The 22,901-nt window shown below is 35.4% G+C and overlaps 1 protein-coding gene across 2 annotated transcripts in view; it reads right to left on the minus strand.

Moving 5' to 3' along the window:
• Window positions 1-22,901, minus strand: part of ERC2 (ELKS/RAB6-interacting/CAST family member 2) — a 429,234-nt gene that overhangs the window by 180,133 nt on the left and 226,200 nt on the right. For both annotated transcript variants that reach the window (XM_031609751.2, XM_090148181.1), the window contains one exon: window positions 21,106-21,266. In XM_031609751.2, the coding sequence (XP_031465611.2) occupies window positions 21,106-21,266 (161 nt within the window). The remainder of the gene's footprint in view (window positions 1-21,105; window positions 21,267-22,901) is intronic.

The following is a 22,901-nucleotide window of genomic DNA, read 5'->3' on the forward strand; positions in this document are numbered from 1 at the left end:
ACTGCTGAACAGCTCATCCTCTGGCATCACTGGCTATATCCCTCAAAGACAATTTTCTTCATGCAGTACTGGATGCCAGTGGGACCATCAGCAAACACTTCTGCCTGGGAAAGGAAACAGCCTTACACTGTACCCTGAGGATAAAGAACCTTCGGCTTTGTTAAATCATGTATGTATCTGTGTAAGAGAATTCCACAGTCAATGGACCTCCACTGAGAAAGTCCTGCCACCAGATGTTTAAATCAAGGGCTTGTGCTAGTGCACCAGCTGATCTCAATTGCTGGCAGTGGCGGTGCAGCGCTTTCGGCTCTCTGAATTGAGCTGTTGTCTCTCTAGGTGGGGCTGTCATTTTAATAATAGATCATTGTATTTCCCAGCAGGAGGCCCACTGTCATGGTCCAAAGTGGGATGGGGAGAATTAAGCTCCTGTTTAAATATTTTGTTGTTATGTCGTATCACACAAATAGCATTGTTTTACTCTGCAGCCCACGGAGAGATCTCGTGCCTAGGACTTATTTGGAAGAAACAGAATTTTCAGATTTGCTTATAAAGAACAGTTAGCTTATAAGCCTGTGCACACAAAATATACAGAATTTAGGAACACTGCCAGGGATCTGACATACTAAAAAAAAAAAAAAAAAAAAAATCATAGTGCAGTGTATGTGTGGTCTACTGAATCGAGTAAAGTCTGGTAGCCAGGAATCATTCAATTCCTTCCCACTTAGCTATAGTATGTGGCTAAATACAACAATTTCATTTACAAAGCAGTTCTAACACAAGCATCACATACGCTATGTATTACTTCACAGTCAAAAGTTTTGTTTATCTAAATGCCAGTGAGGTGATTAGAGACTCATATTTGCACCCCCAAACACTAGGCACATTAGGGACTCCAAGGAAAATGCATAAGCAGCATATTTCACATTCAAATGCCTGCCTGGTGGAGCCACTGATGGTTGCCACTGACATATACATATTCCCACTGATTCTATCACCCTTAGGGCTGCTTTTGTCATGTTCTCTGGGATTGAATGCAACTTAAACCTCCTAGGCAGTATTGATTTCAGCAAGCTACAGTCTACAACCTGAAGTAGAGTTAAATAAATGTACCACCTAATTCTCACATCAAGAAAAGAACTTCAGAAAAAAGTCTCACTTACATAAGAGGAAGTAGCTTTATGCCTTGCATTTCTGATAAGGGCAAAAACTGCAGAAGCATAACCTCTACCATGATGGAATGCTTGAAGAATCCATCATTACTGTTCATTTAAGAATTATCAAACAAGTACTGTGTAAATAGGTAGGTGATGTTGACTCAGATACAAAGCTTCTCGGTTCCCACAGTTTATAAAAACGACCTTCATTTCAAATTGCAAGATTTTCAAGCACTTGTAATATTTACACACATTTTCAACTCAGATATTTTGCCTCCATTAACACAGATTTACAAATCCAATATGTGATTGAAGCTCTCAGGTAACTCACACGTAATGCCTCTACACTTTAAGTGCACTGTATAAACGACAGAATTAGAAAAAGTCAGGAAAGAAATAAGAACTGAATAAAATTCTCCTATAAGGCAATCAAAACTTAAACAGCATAACTATTCTCAAAACCAAAGTCTTCAAATATTTGGCAACAACTGAAGCATAATGCATTTTATTTTTTCTTCTATTAAACATTAATGACCTGTGTATTCTATTTTCATATAGTTACAAAACATGGTTCATTCTATGTTTGTCAAGTATTCTTCTTGTACATTTGTTTTTCAGCACGCAAGTCAGATGTCAATGGAATAAAATGCATGTATTATTTCCATCACTCAGGAAACACTATTCACAAGTTAAAATCAAGTATACCTTGTCCAAGAGGACTTCATCCATTAAAGACATCGGAAACCTGCTTAATTTGTCACAATGGCAGCCATTAGCTCTGCAAGGTTATGCAAATACAGCAGATGAATGAGAAAGTGCAGGCCATTCCCACTGTGTCAAGCTTAAATAAACTCTTTATGAAACTGGCAGCTGACAAACTTGTTGTGAGAAGACAGGTAAGGAAACATAAATACCTTTATCCCTTAAATAGGAACAACTTCAATAATTCTACACGTGATGTTAACGTTTGTGAAGTTATACACTACTTTTGCTCTAAATAGCTAATGCAATCTGTAGTCTATGAGGTTCCCTGAAGGGAAGTAAGGCTCAGAATCTCTTGACATACTATCTGTGTAGCATAGATATGTCAACTAGTAATTACAGACCTGTAGGAAGTGCTTAAGTATAGCCTGAGAATAAATTTAGATTGATGAATACTACTACTAATGAAAAATATTACTGACTTGGAAAGTCTTTGACTTTAGAAGTGTGTGATTTTTCTAACTCCATCAGGTTAAAAACTGTTTAAAAAGCAATACTTCTTGAACTTATGAGGCAGCAGAGTGGGGTTTAATGGACCTTTAATGTCACCAATTAATGGAAACTCTACGTGTGTTTATACGCATATATAATAGAAACATAGATATACCCAGAGAGACAGACAAATGGACCTTGCAAAACGTCCTGAACAAAATTCTGAGGTGGAGCACAGAGGTTAACAAGTCAATACATCACTTCAATACCTTCAAAAATTCATTGTTGCTCTGCGTTACTATTGTTGTCTGGAACCTTCATGCATAGAGGCCCTTTCTTTCAGTGTGGATAAATATTTAGCCAGTGAATTTGTGAAGGGGCAGAATATATCACCTTGGAGAAGAAATATGAATGCCTTGTAAGAGCTGCTGGTAGGCCAGAATAGGTCATTAAAAATGTAGGGAGGAGAGAAAGAAACACCCAAATCAATTTGAATCAATTTGAATGTAGTGGTCTGATGACCCACAAATAAAGATTACACTGTAGAGGAATAAGATCATCACAATCTATTTTGCAGCATTAGAGAAAGAGTCAAGCATAGATTTACAACCAATAAATATATGTGCAACCTGTTTTAAAATTGTTTGTTTCATCATAGTGCATGTAATAATTATTATTCCAATTAATAAAGAAAAACAGTCTTGTAAGTAGCTATACATTCCCATAAGTTGGCTACTAATAGCCTTGAGGTAATTGCTATATATTAGGCAGCATACCCAAACAGGAGGTCAAAGAGAAGATAAATTGTGAGAGAGTGCTTGAAGCAAACTCCTACCTTTCACTGGGCAATTTCAGAAGGAAGACAGAGGGAATGAAATTGTTTACATCCTCTGTTCCTGCAGCGCTAGAGTGCTGAACTCTTTAGAGGACTGAAACTCACCCTCCACCACCCTGATGAACATTATCAGCTGAAGTTATCACTACAATTGAACAACCCCTAGTGTACCTCTTGACCATCGACCTTCTTCCTGCTCTCCTGTTGTTCATTTCAGTTTTCGTGGAACTTCCACAAGTACATGAAAAAGAATTTTTCTAAGGCTGAACTTCTTTTTATTTTTTTTCCCCTTGCTCACTCTACATTGTCTTGGTATTCTCTGCTCTGAAAATGGCATTTTCCCCACCACAAATTTGCAACAATTTTATCCTTCAACATTACTCATACACCACAGAGTGCATTAACTTACGCTGTACTGTCTGGACAGCCTAGCTTTGGATCATTTTTCCCCATATTGGCCTTATTGCACAAAACTGGAGAATTTGCTACTAAGCATTTTATAACTAAGAAGAAAACAGAATACCCCCATCCACAATCCAGTATCACTGTTGCTCCTGATGGGCTGCAAAGTGAATAAATAAAACCACACAAGGTAGTTCTTCCTCTACAATAGAAAAACATTTACCAAGCATTTTAATATATTTTCCCCATTAAAATGTTTAAATACTGTGCTTGCAGAAGTAATTAAAAAAAGACTGTTCCTATTATGTATTCATTCTATCACTCTTCCCTCTGACACCCTCTCCACTTCCCACTCAGTCTACACATTCCTGTTAACAACTTCCTAAAAGGTAGAAAAAGATATGGAGCCATAGGAAATGCTTCTCTGAAGTTTCACTAATGAGGAAGCAGATCTTAAGGCTCTTGCTGCTATTGGGCTCATTTGTAATTTTTATGAGCTGATGTACTAGTGGCTAGAGAAGAGACAGACTCTCTACTGGCAGATTAACCAGTTCTTTAAGGGTGCCTGCTATTAATTTTGGTTATTCATCTGCACATCTGTCTCTGCCCAACTGTGGCATGACTGTTGCTCCTTGCAGCTCACTTCATTTAATCAGAAGCTTTTTTTCCACTGAAATCTGTCATCTCGTTCTTTTCTTTTAAAAAATCGTGAAGGTCCAATCGTTCATTTCTACTACTGGGGATAAAAAAAAATTCTGAAAATAAAATTTTAACTTCATAGTTATTGACCACATATTTATTCAGCACATGTCACTGATATAACGGTTACTAACCACAACTGGTATCATCTATTATTTTCTTTAAGAAAACATGCCTCGCTTACCTCAGAATGTCCTAGCTGTGACTCCAAGGCTGCCAGTCATATCAACAAAATCTCTGAATGGAAGACAGCTTAAATCCCCATTGCCTTAAAATTCCATAGGCAATACCTCTGATCTTCCAACAGAAGAAATTATAGGTTATATAACATGTCAGACAACAGATATTGTATTCTCAAATGGAGAACACTGCTTTGCCAAAGCTTGTCCCTCTTCTGTAGCTTAATTCCAAAAGTAAAAGTCATATGATCTCTTCTATTTTCTAGACTTGACCTTGAACAATTGACCTTGGATGTTACTAACAACTGCCTACAAAGCTTAGTACATCACCATTTCAGAAGGAATATATAGTACATTACTGTGCGGTTCATTTAAACTCTGATTGATTCTGTCTGACTACTGAATCATTCATTTACAGAACCAGAGGTATTCTCCCAAGCAGTTCACAGATCTGGCAAGTAGGAATCTGCAATCTGCTCTTCTTTACTGCTTGAGCTGCTGTAACTCTTGCCTACACAAACAACAGACTGCTAATACACTGTATATTATCTGTGCCTGCCCTTTCTGAGAGCCCAACATGACTGTTTTTTGATTCATCTGGTTTAGTTACAAGTGATGTAGCAGGACTGGGATTAGATCACATCAAATGAATTCTGCTGGCATTTACATTTGCTTCAAGAGGAATTTCAATTGAAAACTTCTTATGTGGACAAACATCACTGTTTTTCCCACCTGAGAAATGTGCCATGTACTGTTCAAAGATATTAAAACCACAATGGCCAATACCCAAAATAACCACTGGGTACAGGTATCAGTTCATTCCTTTATTAGGCAAGATGTCAAGCCTAAATTTGAATCTTTTTTTCTGTTAGTTTATCAGTGTTCATTTACCTTGTCAATGTTCTTATTGGTCTGAAAGTTAACCATTTGAAGTAATATTACTGAAAAAGACTTTCCTCCTCTCATAGTTTTGCCTGGTTTACAACAATACAGGCTTCTCCAAATCAGGCTGTTTTCCAAAGAAACTCTTTAATGAAACCTCCTACTTGATTTCTGATGTCAGAATGACACAAAAGAAAACATCCACTGCAGCATTTTCTCCATGGATGATCATTTGTCTACTCTTGCAATAAAACTTCCAATTTATTTTCAGTAACACTTACTGTCTACTTAGTCAAATTTGATTAACTATGCAGAAATTTGAGCATTTATTTTCACCCGGCCTGCATGGAAGGAGGCTTAGTGCATAGCTCTAACCATTAGCAGTTTCTCTCAAACCCTGTCACACCAGATCTCTTTTGTACCAAAGCACACTTAAGCATTTTTTCCACAAAAGCAGATCCTTCCCCTTGAAGGATCATCTTAATCTTCTGCCCCACAAAGACTGCAAGCTAAATATTATTAAAATGAGAAAATTCATGCATTTGAAGATGCTAAACATTTCTTCTACGTGGCTCCAGAGATGTAACGATTGCCTAAATGGGATATACAGTGCATAAGAAGTGTTCAGAAGATTTTTGGAATATTAACATTTCATTCTTATATGAAAAGGTTTTTTTTCAACCTCTACAAATCTGGAGCTCTTGCTTGAATCCAGCATGTGACTAAATGTATCCTTTTCTAACGGCAGAACAAACATCTGAAATTATTCCAAAAAAGTCTCAGTTGGCATTCTGTCACAGGGACCCTCCTACCCTCACACAAAACAAAAAACATTCTGGAGGCACACAGGCATTACTCTGGCTACCATGTGTTTCATTGACCACAGTTACTACAAAATCTGTGTGAAATTCTTAACAAGATGCCTAACCAACAGTAATCCAAGGGGTGTTGGACTGAGTACTGCAAAAGAAATAGGATTAAAACTGGGGAGAATATGATCCTTAAATCTGGGGGAGGCTCTATGCTAAAAGGCCAACTGAGTATCTTAATTACCTAAACTGTTTTTATAACAAAGATAACCCTGCTATTGGAACTCTCCTCTTACTAGAATGTTGTATTATTTTATTCTTATGACAAATAAGTTACATCACTTTCAGGCAATGTAAAATGGCTATTATTAATTGTATGTCCTCAAACAAACAAACTTATACTACTATACCTCAGCTCAGAATTCCTATGGTAATTCTGCGTGGTCCTCACAGAATTTTTTATGGCCTCATTAGGGAGTTCTACAAATGAATGCAGTGGCACTATGCCTTTCTCAGGTTACTGCTTTGACTGGGATGATAACAATCCCTTAAACTACATATTCCAAAATCTATAATAGCAAAAGCATTGAAGCTCATTTTCTGACCAAACAAAAAAAAAACTCTATAAATATGTGATGAACATGTATTAATAGTCTACATTTTTACTTCTATGAAGAACTTTAAAAAACTTAGAGAGATTAAAATAGTTTTCATCGAAACAGCTTTAATTCACAAACCAGAAATGATCCCATGATGGAAGCTGGTGCAAACTTAAAAGAAGACAAATATTTCTACTGAATGAAAGGTCAGTAATACCAGTGCAATTGAACATTTAAAACTTAATTGAAATAACACTGTCTAAACAGCAACAAGATTTTGGAGTTCACAGAGTCTCTTAGATTCTACTCTCTTTATGAATTTAAATAGAAATCATTTTTGCATTTATAATGTTATTTAAAGCTTGCTGATTTATGACCTTTTTGGTTTAAAATACACATTATTTCAAAATCTCAATTAAAAGTAGTTCTGTCAGTCATTTTTTTCTTCTTCATACGCTGGTTGTTAGTTCACGTGCATTTGGTCAAAAATTATCCTCACAGAACAGTAAAATCAATAGAAAAATCTAGTGAACGCCATCATGAATGAAGTATACAAGTGCTATTAATCTGCTAAATAAGAAAAAAGAAAATTGGGATGTGCTGTCTGCTGGGAGAAGTAACATTTAAATTAGCATTTTATTAATTTATTTTTAAACAAATCTGGAAATATCATTTGTGTTCTAATATTTTCTGAACAAAAAATTAGGTCACTGTAGTATGGATTTTGACAGTTAAGACAGCAACAATCTAAAAAGTAGCAAAGGAATAACTGTAGTCAGCAGTAAAATGTGAGCTTGTGAAATGATTACCTCCTTTAACTGGGGTTATTATACTTTTCTTTAGAGTTATAAATCATACTTCAAGCTAATAGAACTTTAGATTTGTTCAATACTTTTGAACAAATTGTTCTCAGATTGCTTTATATTGGTACCTACCTTTCTGCTTTGACTTTCCACAGCACCACTGAACCATTTGAGAGGAAACTGATCAACATTTATTCTGATTAGCATACCTCTACCCTCCACTCCAAGTTCGTTTTACGTTGGGTTCCTTGGATGCCCACACCAACAGTTACGATAGACAGATAACACGCACATTTTCCACAACATGCCAAAATGCTGAATGTTCTCCATCAGACTCCTGAGCAACTCAAATGAAATAGCCCAAACAAAGTAATCTTAAATTTCTATCCTCAGACCTGCCTTCCCCCAATGGAATGAGCACTGTGAATAACAACTATACTTCTAGTTAAGTTTAAAAATAAAGCAAGAAAAAAAATGCCAGCACAGTTCCCCAGGGATGTACTTCTCTAGCAGTGGGAATCAGCATGCGTTACTTTATGGCAGTACGTTCTGCATGCTTAGCTCTTTAGTATATAAAGTCACTTCATCAACCCAATTATTTCTTTTTTTTTCCTGTTTTTTCCCCCAAAGTAACTCCAAACTACTTTAAAACACGTTCATTACAGAAATGATTCAACAAGCACTGCTGCAAACCATGGAAATGTAAAAGCTGTTAAAAATGTATTAAATGTTGTCCATGCCACAAGGGTACTAGTGTAAAATGACCTTAAGTTTAAAGGCTCCCTATGAAGGCTGAACAGTAATCTGCTCTGCTTCTCTTAATGAATAACAAATGGGCCTTCACAATTCATTTAGTTCAGTACAAGCTGCCATTACAACCCATTTTGTTTTTTTAACTTTGCGGTAATGTATCATCTTGCCCGAGTCTATGTCATCTTCTTGAAGGTCACCAAAGGTATGCAACTCCATTCTTAGCAATGAAAAAAAGGAGGAAAGAAAAAGAGATATGACAAATTCTGACAAAGCACCTATCAGTCCATTCTGTCATCCTGTATCACATAGTGAGGCTTGTACTTCCTACTCAGAAATGCTTCCTGTTTTGTTAAGAAAGCTAGATAATTATCGAAGTCTTCAAAATTATTTTGTTTTTCAATTAATAGCTAAAATAAAACAAAATAAGGGAAGTTTCAGAATTCCATGAGTTCCTAGTTACTTATCTTTGATTTTTTGTTATATAATCTGAGTCTGAGCATTCAAAAAGGAATTAAAAGACCGCAAATATTTATCTTTATTTCACAGGTATTTAGAAACACGTATTATGTTGCTATGGACAATTAGCCTTTTATCCAATTTTACTTGGTAGTTTAACTCACTCACCCTAAGGTTTTAATTATCCCTTCAGTCTGCATGCTTAGGCCTCAATCCATGCAGCTGGAAATCTGCCTCAGTGATGTTATAACCTTGTTAATGTAACAAAAGAGGAGTTTACTTAAAACTGTACTGACTGTGGACTTAAGCCAAATTTACTTGAAAGAGGAAAGAGACTGTCAAAAATCCTACAATAAACACAGAAATGCAGTTCTTTCATAACCTTCACCTTAATTCATAGAGACAAGCAATTTACATGTAAGTGGATTCATATGGCCTGTGAGGGGCCTCCTCGCCGGAGCTGGGCTATTCTTTGTGCCCTACCCCCACCTTTAACCAAAAAAGCCTCCAACAGCTCACTTTACAGAAATGGCAGAGTATCTGCAATCTTTTTTAATCACAATAAAGCATAATTAAGATAAACATTTATAAAGCTAGTCAGTATCAATAAAGGAGCATAATTTCATAAAGTGGATTTCAAGCTTTTGATTGTCAAATACATATTTTAAATTCAATAAAGCTTTTATTTGAAGAGTGTAAAGTTGCAGTCCTAACGAGGTAATAGTTACATTAGCCTTAAGTGGAAGTTGCTTGTCATATACTGATATCCTCCGTTCATTTAGTTGCTAAATTACAGTAGGGATTTCCTAATTTCATCTGTTAATTCGATTCACTTTTAGGCTAGATACTAACAAAAAATACATTAGACTAAACAAAACATCACTGCATTGAAGTGTTGAAGGAAGATCTTTCTAAGAAAAAAAAAACCATATACGTTATATTTCATTACATTATATTACGTGAAAATACTGTAGGCAGTTTTCAACCTGACTGGATCCCTTGTTTTTTGTATCGTTTTTTTGAGTTTTTTAGGTGTTGCTTTTTGTGCTTTTTTTTTTTTTTTCAAGAAGGGATCTGGTGGGAGGGGCAGTGGTGGGTAGTGTGGTGCTGCTCACATATACATAGCCATAGAAGCCTCTAGTTTTGCTCCAACAGCTTTACTCCAATTTTTGACAAATAATCAAGAAGCAGAGGGAGTGGGCATCCAAAACAAAACTGGAAAGTAGTCACATTTCTGTCACACACTCTGAAAGTTTAGGTATATTTAAATAGATGGAAGGTCTTTTCTTTAAGCTCACGAATGTCAGAATATTTTCCACTCCGTGAGGAGGGTATCAGGTTGCCGGATGTCAGATGAGGATCAACCACACTTCTTGGGTTTCTATTCTTTAAGTGTTACGCAATAATCTCTACTTCATTGCTACTGAATCTCACAATAGCCCCAAGCCCAGCTCCTGCTCTAACCCCACAGACACAAACCACTTACTTTTTGTTTACAGACCACACAGGAAACTAAAAAGAGATCAGTTTCTCAGGATAGTCATAAGAGACCTGGGGTTATAGTTATCAAACACTGTTAGTCACCTAAGCAAGTGATGAGGAAGGCTCATGGTTTGACTCTTTGAGAGTAATGGGTTTTGAAAGCTCCGGTCTCTCTTCCTTTTTACTGCATCACTCCTTCCTAATGCATTTGAGATCCAATTTGCCAGAAGATGCAGGCAGTTGAATATAGCCACCCTGAAATCCCCTCACTACTACTCACTGAGTGATGCCATAAAGTTCTATGCTCACATCTGACTGCATTTTCTCCAAAACTCCTCAGGCCTAAGGACATAAAAGGCAGTACACAAAAGTAAAACTACATTCTTAGGAACATGGATTTAATTGGAATTAAAATTTATTTCAATCATTTGTATCTACAATGTATATAATGATTTGAAAGTGTCTAGGCTAGCTTTGATTCTGTGTTTCAAACAGAGGTGACAAATTATTCTAAGTGTCCTATGAGCTCTACCTTCAACATTTCCTCAGTTCCTTTCTGTGTTTACTAACTTGAAAGATAGCTCAAGTGGGTTGAAAAACAGAATAACAAAGTAGTAAATTCAATGATTGTCTCTGTTAGATCAATCTACATCTCCCTCCAACCAGGGAGAACCATATAATTCCTTGAAAGAATGCAAGATGAGTTGGAAAGCAAAAAAGAAGAATCACTAGTAACTAAAATGCTATTAGGAATATGGCGATCCTCAGAGGCCAATGTGGCCTAATTTTGGTCAGAATCAAATGCAAAAAAAGATAAACTACATGTTTGAGGTAGTAGTGGTTAGTAACTGGGAGCAGTTTAACCACAAAAAAAAAAAAAAAAAAAGTACATTTCTATTTCTAATATAAGCCAGTGAATCACATTTCCCCTTAGTGTATGTGTTTACAAAACTAAAGACGGATGTTTTTAGAGAAATTCAGAATCATTTCAGAAAAAACATAGTCTTTCACTTTCATTCCCCAAAATACCTTTATGTACTAAAATGCAACATAATAAGCATGGTACTTCTGTCAGAATTATGTAAGCTCCTCTACAAATGCAACAATAATATTTACCAACAATTGAAAAATTTTTCCAATAGCAGCATTTGCATAAATTTGTGCTGTCATCAAGCTTTTGTTTCCCCTTGAAAAGTTTATCTAGTCTGTCAAAGCCACATTGCACTAAGGAAGCAAGCCAAGGTGTCCTTTTAAGGTGATGTTTATCCTGAACACATCAGTTTGACTACAAGACATAGCACAGACTTATATATGTACCTTCTTATATAACTTCTTAAATAATGCTTCTCTTCCCTAATGTATTTTGGCACACTGCACAATAATGTGGACATACCCTTGTTTATTCATAATCAGAAAAAAATCAAGATGAGTTCATCCTCATTTCCACTGCTGTCACTGTCATGATCTAGCAGCCTCTTCTAACACCAGAGCAGCATTCAAAGGAGAGGTATTGTTCAGAAGAAGTTCAGTGTTTTAGCACATTTTTGTGTGCCCATACACCGTATTTCACCAATTATACTTAGAAATCCTCTTTTTACAACTATATTTCTAGATTCACGCTGTTTAGACAGTGTTGATCTTATACATGATACGTGTTATTTTTATTATCTGGTATGTTACAGCAATGCTTAATGGCCTGGAGCCTATTATGCCTGGCACCATGTTAATAAATTTATTATTAGGCTTATAATCTATATTGGTTATAGATTATAACCAATATTGGTAAGCTATACACAGTTCAGTGGCAGGGCACAAAAACCAGTAGAAAAAGTATTGTAAAATTCTCTATCTGATTTTAAGACCAGTATGAGCACATTTCCTTCCCCAAAAGACAGAAACTCTCTGACCAGTTGAGGCACTGGCACAGACTGCCCAAGAGGGTGCTGGAGTCACCGCACTTGGAGCTGTAAAAGAAACGTGGAGATGCGGTACTGAGGGACGTAGCTAAGAAGCACTATTAGTGGTAGGGGGATTGTTGGGCTGAATGATATTAAAGGACTTGTTCAACCTTAATGATTCTATGACTCTATGACAATAAATTCTTGCAGGTTTCATTATATCAGTTAGATGTGTAAATCTTACTTATGCCCTGACATGAAAAAAGGCTGCCACAATCTCATACTTTACTAAGCATGACATACTAAATAGCATGCCTCAGACATGAGAAGGATAACACATCCTCTATCTTACTAGGCTCTAGAGAACCCAACGAGAGGAAACAAAGCAATAGGAAATATAATTTATTTTCCACATCACACAAAGAAGTATTTGTTTTGCTGGGGGTATGAGGAAGGTGAAGGAACAAAGAAGCACAAGAGGGAGGCAGCAGTGAACTTACTTCATAGCACATAAGGAGCAATGAGAAGGCAAGGGAGGCTTTTCCTTGCTGTCATTAAGAAAGCTGTTCTGCTTGATTGCTTCTGACTGTTTTCTCTTCTGAATTTATCAAACCTTTTCCTTTTAACAGAAAACACCATCATAAACAATTTAAAGCACATTTTAAATTTGTATGTAGTATTAAACAGTAGTCCAGTAATTCAGTCTAATAATGCAAACTTCTACATGTTCATATATCTAAGTTTACATTAATTCAGCATTGCCACATCAGGAGACCCTCAGGTTATAAATCCTAGCATTGAACTGAATGCTGTGGGTCTCAATTATGCAAGGTTTGCCACTGGGAAAAAAAAAAAAAAAGGAAAAGGAAAAAATGACCCATCATATTTTGAAGTCTAAAATGCAGAAACAACTGCTTGAATCATACTCATTTGGCTGAGGTTATGAGTCTGGGAGCCTGCAGATGATCAGCACTGCCTGAGAAGTCACAGAGGCCAGTGGGAATTACAGTAACAGGGTTTCAGTAGACAAGGGCGTAATTCAGTCAGCTTTGAAAAAATATATATATCCATGAACAGAAGCCTAATTTCTCCCTGCTTTTTAACTTTCAGTTTCCTACTCTTCTTTGCTGTCTTTTGAGCCACCTGTTCTTTTCAGTATATTTATCAGAGGTTGAAGCCTTCATATTCCCATGTTGGCTGAACTTCAAAACAAATACCATCCTATTTCATCACTTTTATCATTAGCAACTTTTTACATACTAAAAGCACTTTAAATACGGTGTTATAACAAACCATATATACTTTATCAAGTTCAATAATTACAGAATATAGTTCTTTTCTACAGTACTGACCTTCTGATAAAATGATTTTGTTGTTTACATTTTCTCACACTAAAATAAAAAAACCACAACATACACACCCACAAAAAGAAGTTGTGGAATAGAAACCTGAAAAGGTGTAATTCTTTAGATAGACTGCATAGTAACATTTTCCTCATCTAAAAAGTTAACACAGATAAATTCACCAGTAAGTTAACTTCAGTTTAACTTCGGATAAAAATGCTAAGTATTCTTACTGACCAGGGTTTTCTAAGTCCAGACCTGAACTTTCATTGTGCTGGTTTGTACAGCCCTCTTCCTCTTACCATTGTCCTGTTGCACTGAAAACAAATTCCTATTTCCTTTTATCTTTTATATGCCATTCTTATCACTGTTCCTCTCTGAACACTAGTCTACATCACATGAATTTAGAATGCTACGAATCAAGATACATCGTGGATTAAACTGTTGCATTTTAAACGCTAGCACATTTATAAATTCAAAGACAGATGTATTGCAGTTTAAAGATGCTGATTAAAAAAGGAAAAAAGGAAACAGAGAAGCAATCATCATTCTTTATATTGCAATTGTATCTTCAAATGACTATTTGCATTAGAAAAGAAAAACAGGACTATGCACCTGAAAGTCCTGTACGCAGCAGCACCTGTAAGCCTGCATCACTGTGAATCCAGTCTGCTTTCTGAGAGGTCTGCTCCCTAGAGAGTGTAACCACCTGCTCTTTAACGCAATTGTTTCATCCACTGTATTGTCTTGTAAATCCACTTATTCTCCGTAGATCAACAGAAGCTAAAGGTTATGCAAAATGTGATCTTCATTATTTCCAAAGTGAATTAGTTGAATTAATAGAACAAGTTCTCAAAAAATGATCCTAAAATCATCTGATATTAACTACAACCATTGTGTTCCAGTGTAAGGCAGCAATGTGCAAGGAAAGAACTTAGGCTTCAGAGAGAAAATAAATTTTAAGAACATAGTTCAAAAACAGCCAAAGGGTATAAGGAAGTACCCATTTATGGACCTCTTCTTGTCCATGAATTTGTCTAACCCTTTTCTGAACCAGCTGATGCCATCTGCCTTTTGGGGAAGCAAGTTCCCAAAGGTCTCCAACCAGTGACCCTGTAAAGCACACCCTTCTCTCTCCTCTGAATCAATCACTGATTAACTGCAACAACAGCCTGATATTCCCTATTCTGGAGGATCTGGCAAACAACAGTTCCACATTCAGCCTATGCCTCCTTTGTGATTCTGTAAACTTCAAACACACCCCATCCCTGCATTCCCCTCCTGAGAGTGAAGGCTCCTGAAGTTTTTACTCATAAAGCAGCTGCAGGATTCCCTTGATCTTTCTACCATTCAAGTTCTGGGGAAAGCACTAAAGCAAGAAAACCCCAGGAAGCATTGTGGACCTTCCAACTGAAAATGTTTGCTGAAGCACCTATCCCAGCCTTCACACTGCTTTTCTTGTCCCGAGGTAAGGTACCAGCGTGGGTAGAAAATTAATGGCAACAAACAGAAATAAAAGTGCACTACTAGGTAACTGGGTCACAACTACCATCAAAGTCTTTTCTGCTTAACAAATGCCTCAAAACCATACAGATCATAGGAACCCAGAGGATCGCTTTTTCAGCTATAGAGACAGAAGCTTTAATTTCTATGGTTTCTTGAGAGAACATTACTAACTGAAAACCAAAATTCTTATATGACAAGGAAAACAAACTGAACTTCAATAGCAGGTTCAAATCTATTTTAAAAGTAGAATATGATCATAAGGAAAAAAATGAAGAAACAACATTTTATTTCCAGGCTAGTAAAATTTCAAGTCTCTTGTCTTACAAAATAAAAAACATATTATAATTCAGTCTGAACACACCACTGCCAAGTGAACGGAAGTTTGGAGACACTCATATGTCTTTAAGTAGGAGAAGCTTTGCCAAGTAAACAGCTCACGCATTCTATTCTCACAGACAGAAATATTTTATTGCTTTGTGCCCCTTCATTGTTTACAAAGGAAAAACATCTCATTTTAATCAAGAAAGCTTCTGTTCCAGAGAACAAAGCCTTCATTTGGGTTTCTCTAATCTTTGTGGTGTTTGCAAGTTGGTGTCAAAAATGTTAGTGACGGCATGCTGTGTTACAGGTCTGTGGGGCAAAAGCAGTCACAAGAGACTTTTCACCCAGGTTAGGAGACCATATTACCATTCTAACTACTTCCTATGGAAGTCACAGTTGTATCAACATCCTGCTGTTTTGTTTGTATTTAACTTGGGCTATGACTCTCTACACTCTCAGCATGAATCCTACAATTAAATGGAAGCAGTCCACCAGTTACTAAAAAGCAGTCTAGTGTTCTACATTCAAAATGGTACAATTTTTTAGTTAACCTTGTTTCAACTTTAGTAATGCATTATAAGTATGTTCAGTGAATTGTTAGCAAGTTGATTGTCTTGTGGTTTTTTTTTCAAAAAAATTAAGAAAAATAGTAAACTATTTTCTGAAATATATTTTTTCTCCACTAGCCTATTGTCTAAGCTGTCAAGTAAAAATATGCTATTTTAAAGAATTCACATGGGAGAAATTATCATAGCTATCCTTCTTCAAACATAGGTTATAGCAGAGCTGGCAAAGTAAAAAAAGAAATGTAATGATACTACTTCCAAAATAATACCTTATTAGTCGTCTAAGAATTCTGACTGCTGTATTTGCTTAGAATTCAATTCAAAGACTATCCTTTATTTTCCTGTATCCACTACTATTTATTTAGCTGAGCACTATGTTCAAGGTAGGTGCTGCCTCTTTTTCGGACAATCTTTTAACATAACAGCATTTATAAAATAAGCATAAACTACATTTTGCCTACTTTTTTTTTTTTTTTTTTTTTTAATAACACCTAGCCTAGACAAGAATTATCTATTTTCTTGCTTTTTTTTTTTTTTTCTTTTTTCCAAACAAAAGCAAGAAAACAACACAAAATAAAACCACTGCATGACTATTAGCACAGGAAGCAGACTGTGCCCGTAGGGAAAATATCATTTTAAGTGGTTTTAAAGAGTGAGCTCCAAGAAATTTCAAAGTGTATTTGCCAGTTTCTCCTTTTTTACAGCATTGTTTTCCTCATTCTCGTTGTGTTTGGAAGATCCCCCAAAAAAGGAAAACAACTTAATGACTACATGCAAGCAAAACCCTTAACTTTCACCAAGGATTTCCCAGCCAATGAGTTTCATGCTTCTGGCCTATGCATGCACTGAACAGGTGAGCTGCATACAAAATTACTCTGAAATATTCCAGATGCATTGGATTTGCTGCTCACAGAGAGATTTCAGAAGAGATTTTGACCACAGCTGTAGCCACAGCGATGAGAAAGAAACCTCTGTGCTGTGGGTAACAGAACCTCTAGGGGTGGAGTAGGTAGGATGTAACTAGGCAAAAATATGTTGAGTTCCTTTCCCTCCCCAAGCACTAGTCTGCATAGAGATGGATGGAAAAAGTAATAGAAGAATGTAAGGCAGGGACATGATCTGATTTACCCAGGTGTTGGAAAAATGTCTGTTCTCCAAATATGCACCAGCCATGCAGCTCCTGCTAAACTACTATACAGACATGAAATCCCCAACTTCTACTTGAGTAAAATTTATTGATGGAAATCTGGGGATATGTCTGGGGAAAACCAGATGAATTTTAAGTTTCCTTATACTCTGCCACTAATATTCCATAAAATATTTTGAATTTCCTACAAATTGTGACCATTTAGTTTTACATATCATAAAGCCTTCTCCTTAGGCTGCAGTCCTTGGCTTCTAGAATTCATTCTAGGTCCTTTTTCATCTCTGTAATATCCAGAAAAGTCCACCTGAGGTTATTTTTATGCATCCATGCCTGGATTAAATCCACTAAAAAGGGGGAAAAAGGACAAGTTAGGCAAAGTAACCAATAAACTCACATTGGTTCACTTCCCTGCAGTATCCAGCAACAAATCACTTGGTTGCTCTGTGAAACTGCTCCTGCACAACTTGTTGAAACAAACAGATCCCAACCATGGTCTCCCATTCAAGACTGGCATTTAGTGGTAAATGCAGCTACCCTGCTCTTTGGTGGCAAATCAGCTGAATGACCAATCCAGGAGGTAAAATTGAAATATGCATACAGCATACTTCTACTACTCCCGCAAAGGGTGGCAGCTGGTAGGACTGAATGCTTGGTGGAAAAAACATTTTATCCCTTTCTTCCCACAAATATTTCATGCTTGACCATACACAGGTGCTGTTAAATGAATAAAGCAAACATACTGAAAAACAGAGATAAGCAATACTCATTTATTATTTTCAGTGAAAAAACGGGGAACATTCTTAAACAAAGGAAGGGATGTTTAATTTTATGCTGTCACTAAGAAAATTCACTGAAAAATCTAATTTTTTTTTATTTTTTTTTTTCCACAGCACAGCAATGATCTATTTTTGTTATTGAATTAAAGGACTAGTAGCTGGTTATTTTATTAGGTCTTTAATGCTTCCTTACTGAAGTAATCTGATTTATTCCACATTAGAGAAAACATGTATTTTTTCTTCTGAAAATTCAACGTGAATTATGGGGCAAAGTCGCTTCCAAAGAAACTGGTTTAGTAATACCCACGGGTGATGGCATGAATTCCATTAAAGGCAATGAAATTAGCCCACTTTACAAACTGTTGGCAAGAATTTTATTAGAAACTTTGGTGTACTGAGTTGACTACTAAAGGAAATTCACAGTAATTAACAGATGGATCTCAAAGGTTGAGAATTCACTAGTCAGTCTTCAAGTCAAAACATGAAGTTCAGTTTTTTGTAAATTAATTCCCTAGTCGTGGACTGCTAAGTGCCATGTATGTTAAATGTAACTAAGTCACTGAAAGGTCATCAAATTAATGTAAAAAAAACAAATGAATGAGCATTTCTAAGAAACCTTCCGGAAGTTCTCAGTGGCTTCCACTCCTTACAGCAAACTTTCAGAAAACAAAAACAGAGATATCTTTAACTATCAATTTCTAATTTCAAGCCAATTAAAACCTTTCTATGAATGTGAAGCATTCTTTAAAAATGTTTCAAAATGACTTTTGTCACACTATGTAATGCAGAAGTCTTTTTAAAACACTCTCAGTTATTATGAAATAAGATCATTGATTTTACTATGCTCAGAAAGAGCATAAAGCATTAAGACAATTAGGCATTATGATGGATTTGAACACATGGTTTGTTTTGCTGTTAACATGAATCCGTAACTTCCATTAATGTCAGTATGAGTTATACACTGTCCCAAAAATACAACCATAACAAAAATATTTCCTCCAGAACTAATGTAGTAATATTTTTATATACATTTGGAAAAAAAAAAAAAAAAGAAGAAGTCCCATATTTTGAAAGCAACAGTACATGAAAATCCTTCTCCCAATCTCAGATTTTTACATACTGGCATCAAGATAAGAGTAACCTCATATTCATCTTCTTCCATCCAACTACCTTTCCTTAAATAGTACTTATCTAGTTCCAAGTTCAAAAAGACTAGGCAGATAATGAACAAGATTAAGCTCCTATCCAGTTTTACTCTAAACTTCCTTAAATAACTGAATTTATATGGGGGCATGTAATGACAACTGGAGAAATTACGTAAAACTAACAACGGATTGTAGTCTGTAAATTAAGATGGATCTTGGCAATGTCAGCCAGATGGACACAGAATGCAGAGTTATGTTTGGAACTTGAACATAATATAAGCATAGGAAATCATCATGAATGCTTTTAAACACAGTTCATGCCTATTTAACTGGAAGCTGGCAGACAAGAACCATAATCACTCCATATCAAATAATTAAGTGATAAATAGAATTTACAGTTAATTCTTCCAATTAATTAATTATCTTAAAGTATCAGAGAGAAGCTAGATGAAGAAACTCTACTGTACTAAGTTACTACAAAACAAAATTATAATTATTCTGTCAGGGGTTTCTAGTTCTTAGCTAGCACCTGCAATCTGTTCTTGAGAGTATCCTGTTCAAACGAATAATTTAAGACCTTATGTAGTATACTGTATTATAGCAGTTTCATAAAGTTCGTGGCTTTTTGCACTTATTCAGTAAGCAATTTCAAAAATTAAAAAATGTACTGCAATGAAATATCTGAATTATTTTAAAAAGACTTTACTAATACATGTACAATCTAAGTTATGTTGTTTTGTGTATTTTAATAAGTTAAATAATCTGGTAGACCTAAGTAAAATTAAGGTTTACACTTACTTAATTAGACAGTGTTGTGTTTAATTGAAGTTATGTAGCTATTCTCAAACATAGAGCTCAAAAAATGAATAAACTTTCAGTTTTTGCTTCTTCCTAGATTCAGTTCCAATGTTGTCTAAGAGGTGGTACAAAGAAACAGTAACTAGAAATTATCATGTGAAAATTTCACTCATTATGATGTGATAGCATCACTCATTCTCACTATCTGTGCTCTCTGTTCTTAATATCGTGCAATATGATTTTATACATTTTGTTTTGTTCTCAAAGAAACAATCAAAGCTCTATGAAATATGCTTGTTGTGAATGTCTAGGTTATCACAGGTGAACCAATATGTACATTAAAACACTCAGTAACCCAAAAACGTATATGATATATCACATAATACTATAAATCACACATATTACCAATTGATATGCACCTTATTAAAATAAAAAGCAGAAGTTCTTTTGATTTTCTGGAAGCAATCATTGTAACATGACTGTTTCCGTACCTATATTAGATGGCAGCCATTCTTAAAATCTGCTTTCATAAAATTGCAGGAAGCATATGTGGCCATCTGCCACCTTGTCTTTTTTAAAGCATTATTAAGATATTTTTTTTCTGATGATTTACCTTTCTTTGAAATGTCAGGATAACCACAACTACCTAGATAAAGCTACACATATCTCAAATGTTTTTTGTTTTCTTTTTTTTTCCCCTAACAAAACAGTTTGGGAATTAGAACAGTGAATTTTATTTGTTGACTGTTAACTATATGCTTACCAGGTTTTCTGATCCACAACAACTTCACTTCTTTTCTGCAAATGCTAACTTTAAGGATCACGCTAAAGCCTTATTACAGACATTTTCCCTTATCACACATAGGAAGACAGATTTAATTACACGTCTGTCTTCCTTTGTCAGTTCAGTATGCTTATAGATTGTGATAATGTGTACACTGATAGATGTTTGTTTTGTGTTTTGTTTTTTTTTTTTTAACTAATTCAATTCAATCATTTTTGCACCATCCACAAAGTTGACAAACCCTTTTCCTTGCATGATACTAAGAAAACTCCAATATACATTTCTCAATGAAAGATGGGGCCTTAAATACTCCGTTTTTCATGGAAGTTACACTGCAATGATATTTTAATTGCATGTATCAAAAGGCAGCATTCAAAAATTCTTCTCATGTCAACTGTTAAGTAACGTAATGAATGTAACGTAATAAGCAAAATGAACACCCTCTCTTTTTTGTATTTTCAAAGGTACTTCGGTCCTGCTATTAGGAGATCATAGATTTAGACAGTGAGAAAAACACTCTTTTAGAAAAAAAAAAATTAGTTTTCCTAGAAATTTGAGAAAGCAATGTACTTACTTCATTTCTAGAATTTCTTCAAGTTGCTTTCTCCGCTCTATTCTTAGGTTAGCTAGATGTGCTTCCTTCTCAGCCAAAGACTGCTGTGTTGAGGCAAGACGGGCTTTGGTAGAATCTAATTCTTGTCTAGTCTTTTCCAATGCATTCATCAGTTCTTCTACCTAAAATAAAGAGAAATTTTTAAGCTCCATATTCCTCATAATAAATAAATCTTAGAACTATGTAAATATAAAAATACATCCACACACAAAAGGAACTACTTTTACTAAGCAGCTGTTCATATCCATTCCTGTTTGAAAAACAAACAGAACATAATTAAAAAAAAAAAAAAAAAAGTAGTGTTTCTATGAATCCATCTTTTAACAAGTAAGATTTATACAAATGTAACACATACTGCCAGCAATATATTTAACCTGGGCCACTTTCACATACAGACACAATTTACAAATATTTTCTGCACCATTTATATTATTTAGTTCAGGGAGATGACAATCCATCACAAGAAATTTTAGATTTGGATAATAGTTATGTATTTTAACATAAAACTCTTCATGACCATCCATATACCTTTCAGCAAAAAGTGCACACCCTTCAGCACAGGAACAAGTTGCTCAGAGAAGCTGTAGATTCTCCACACACTGGGTGTTTTCAAATTTGGACTGAACAAACTAAGGGAATTGGATCCAGCTCTAAAGTTGCCCCTGCTTTGAGCAGAGTTTTAGAATGTGTTGCCTCCACTGGTCTCTTGTAACCCAAATTATTCTGATTCTCGCCATAAGGAAGACAATAGCATGCATTGTTATTCATACCCACATTGTTATCATACCCACCAGGCTACTCTTCGCAAGACAACCAAGAATCTCTGAAGTATGGAATAAAAAAAATGTAAGGTAAATGTTAGGGTTTGCACTGGTAAATGTGAATTGGATTTAGGGTAAATTACTTGCAGGAATTCACTAAAACTTCCTGCTTTCAGAAAATAAAATTTAAAGGTAAAAAAGTGCACGCTACATTCTATCGCATTATTTAAATAACAAAGATTATACATGACACCTGTCTGAAAGCAGAAAAAATTCAGCTGTGGTCATATTATCAGTTTGCTTATAGAGAAAGCAAGATGTTTTTCCCCCAAGTTCATGTTTAATTGTTGTTTGCTGTTATCTAAATTCTAGTAGAGTGCAATTAGTGTTTATGAACCATTTTTTTTGTTCAAGCTAAACACTCATTGCTTTGCTTGCCTACCACATGCCAAGTTCAATAAAGCAACATTAATAACCCAGCCTCTACCAAATTACAGTGAGTAGGACTCACACTGTTTGAATATCATACATAAATTACTTATCTCTTCTACACCAGCTGCATCTGCATCTTTATAAACACTATAATAAGTATCAATGCAATTCTAGGACCCGTCTGATACCCGCCAGTGTTTAAGATGTATTTCATTAAGGCAGTATCAGAATTGTCCATAGCACTGAAATTAGTGATGTTCAACCTCCGATTCAAAGAGTAAAGAAACACTTCTGTAAGTAGGTGCGAGAAGTACAAACCAAGCCACAGAGTCTGAGAAGGAGCAAGAGTGTACTAAAATAGACATCCATATTTTAAACCATTTAAGAAAATTAAAGGCTTCAGAAAAAAAAAAACAACAAAGCTTTAGATTTATTAAGGCATATCAATCATATACTTATGTATTGTTAGAAAAAAAAAGAGGTCAGTTTCAGAGAATAAAATTGAAAATCTGAATATGAAAATTTCTTCAAACCACAAATCATTAATGTATGCAGATTTGAAAT

Source organism: Phasianus colchicus, chromosome 11, assembly GCF_987193195.1.
Source record: "Phasianus colchicus chromosome 11, bPhaCol1.hap1.1, whole genome shotgun sequence".
Classification (NCBI taxonomy): Eukaryota; Metazoa; Chordata; class Aves; order Galliformes; family Phasianidae; genus Phasianus; species Phasianus colchicus.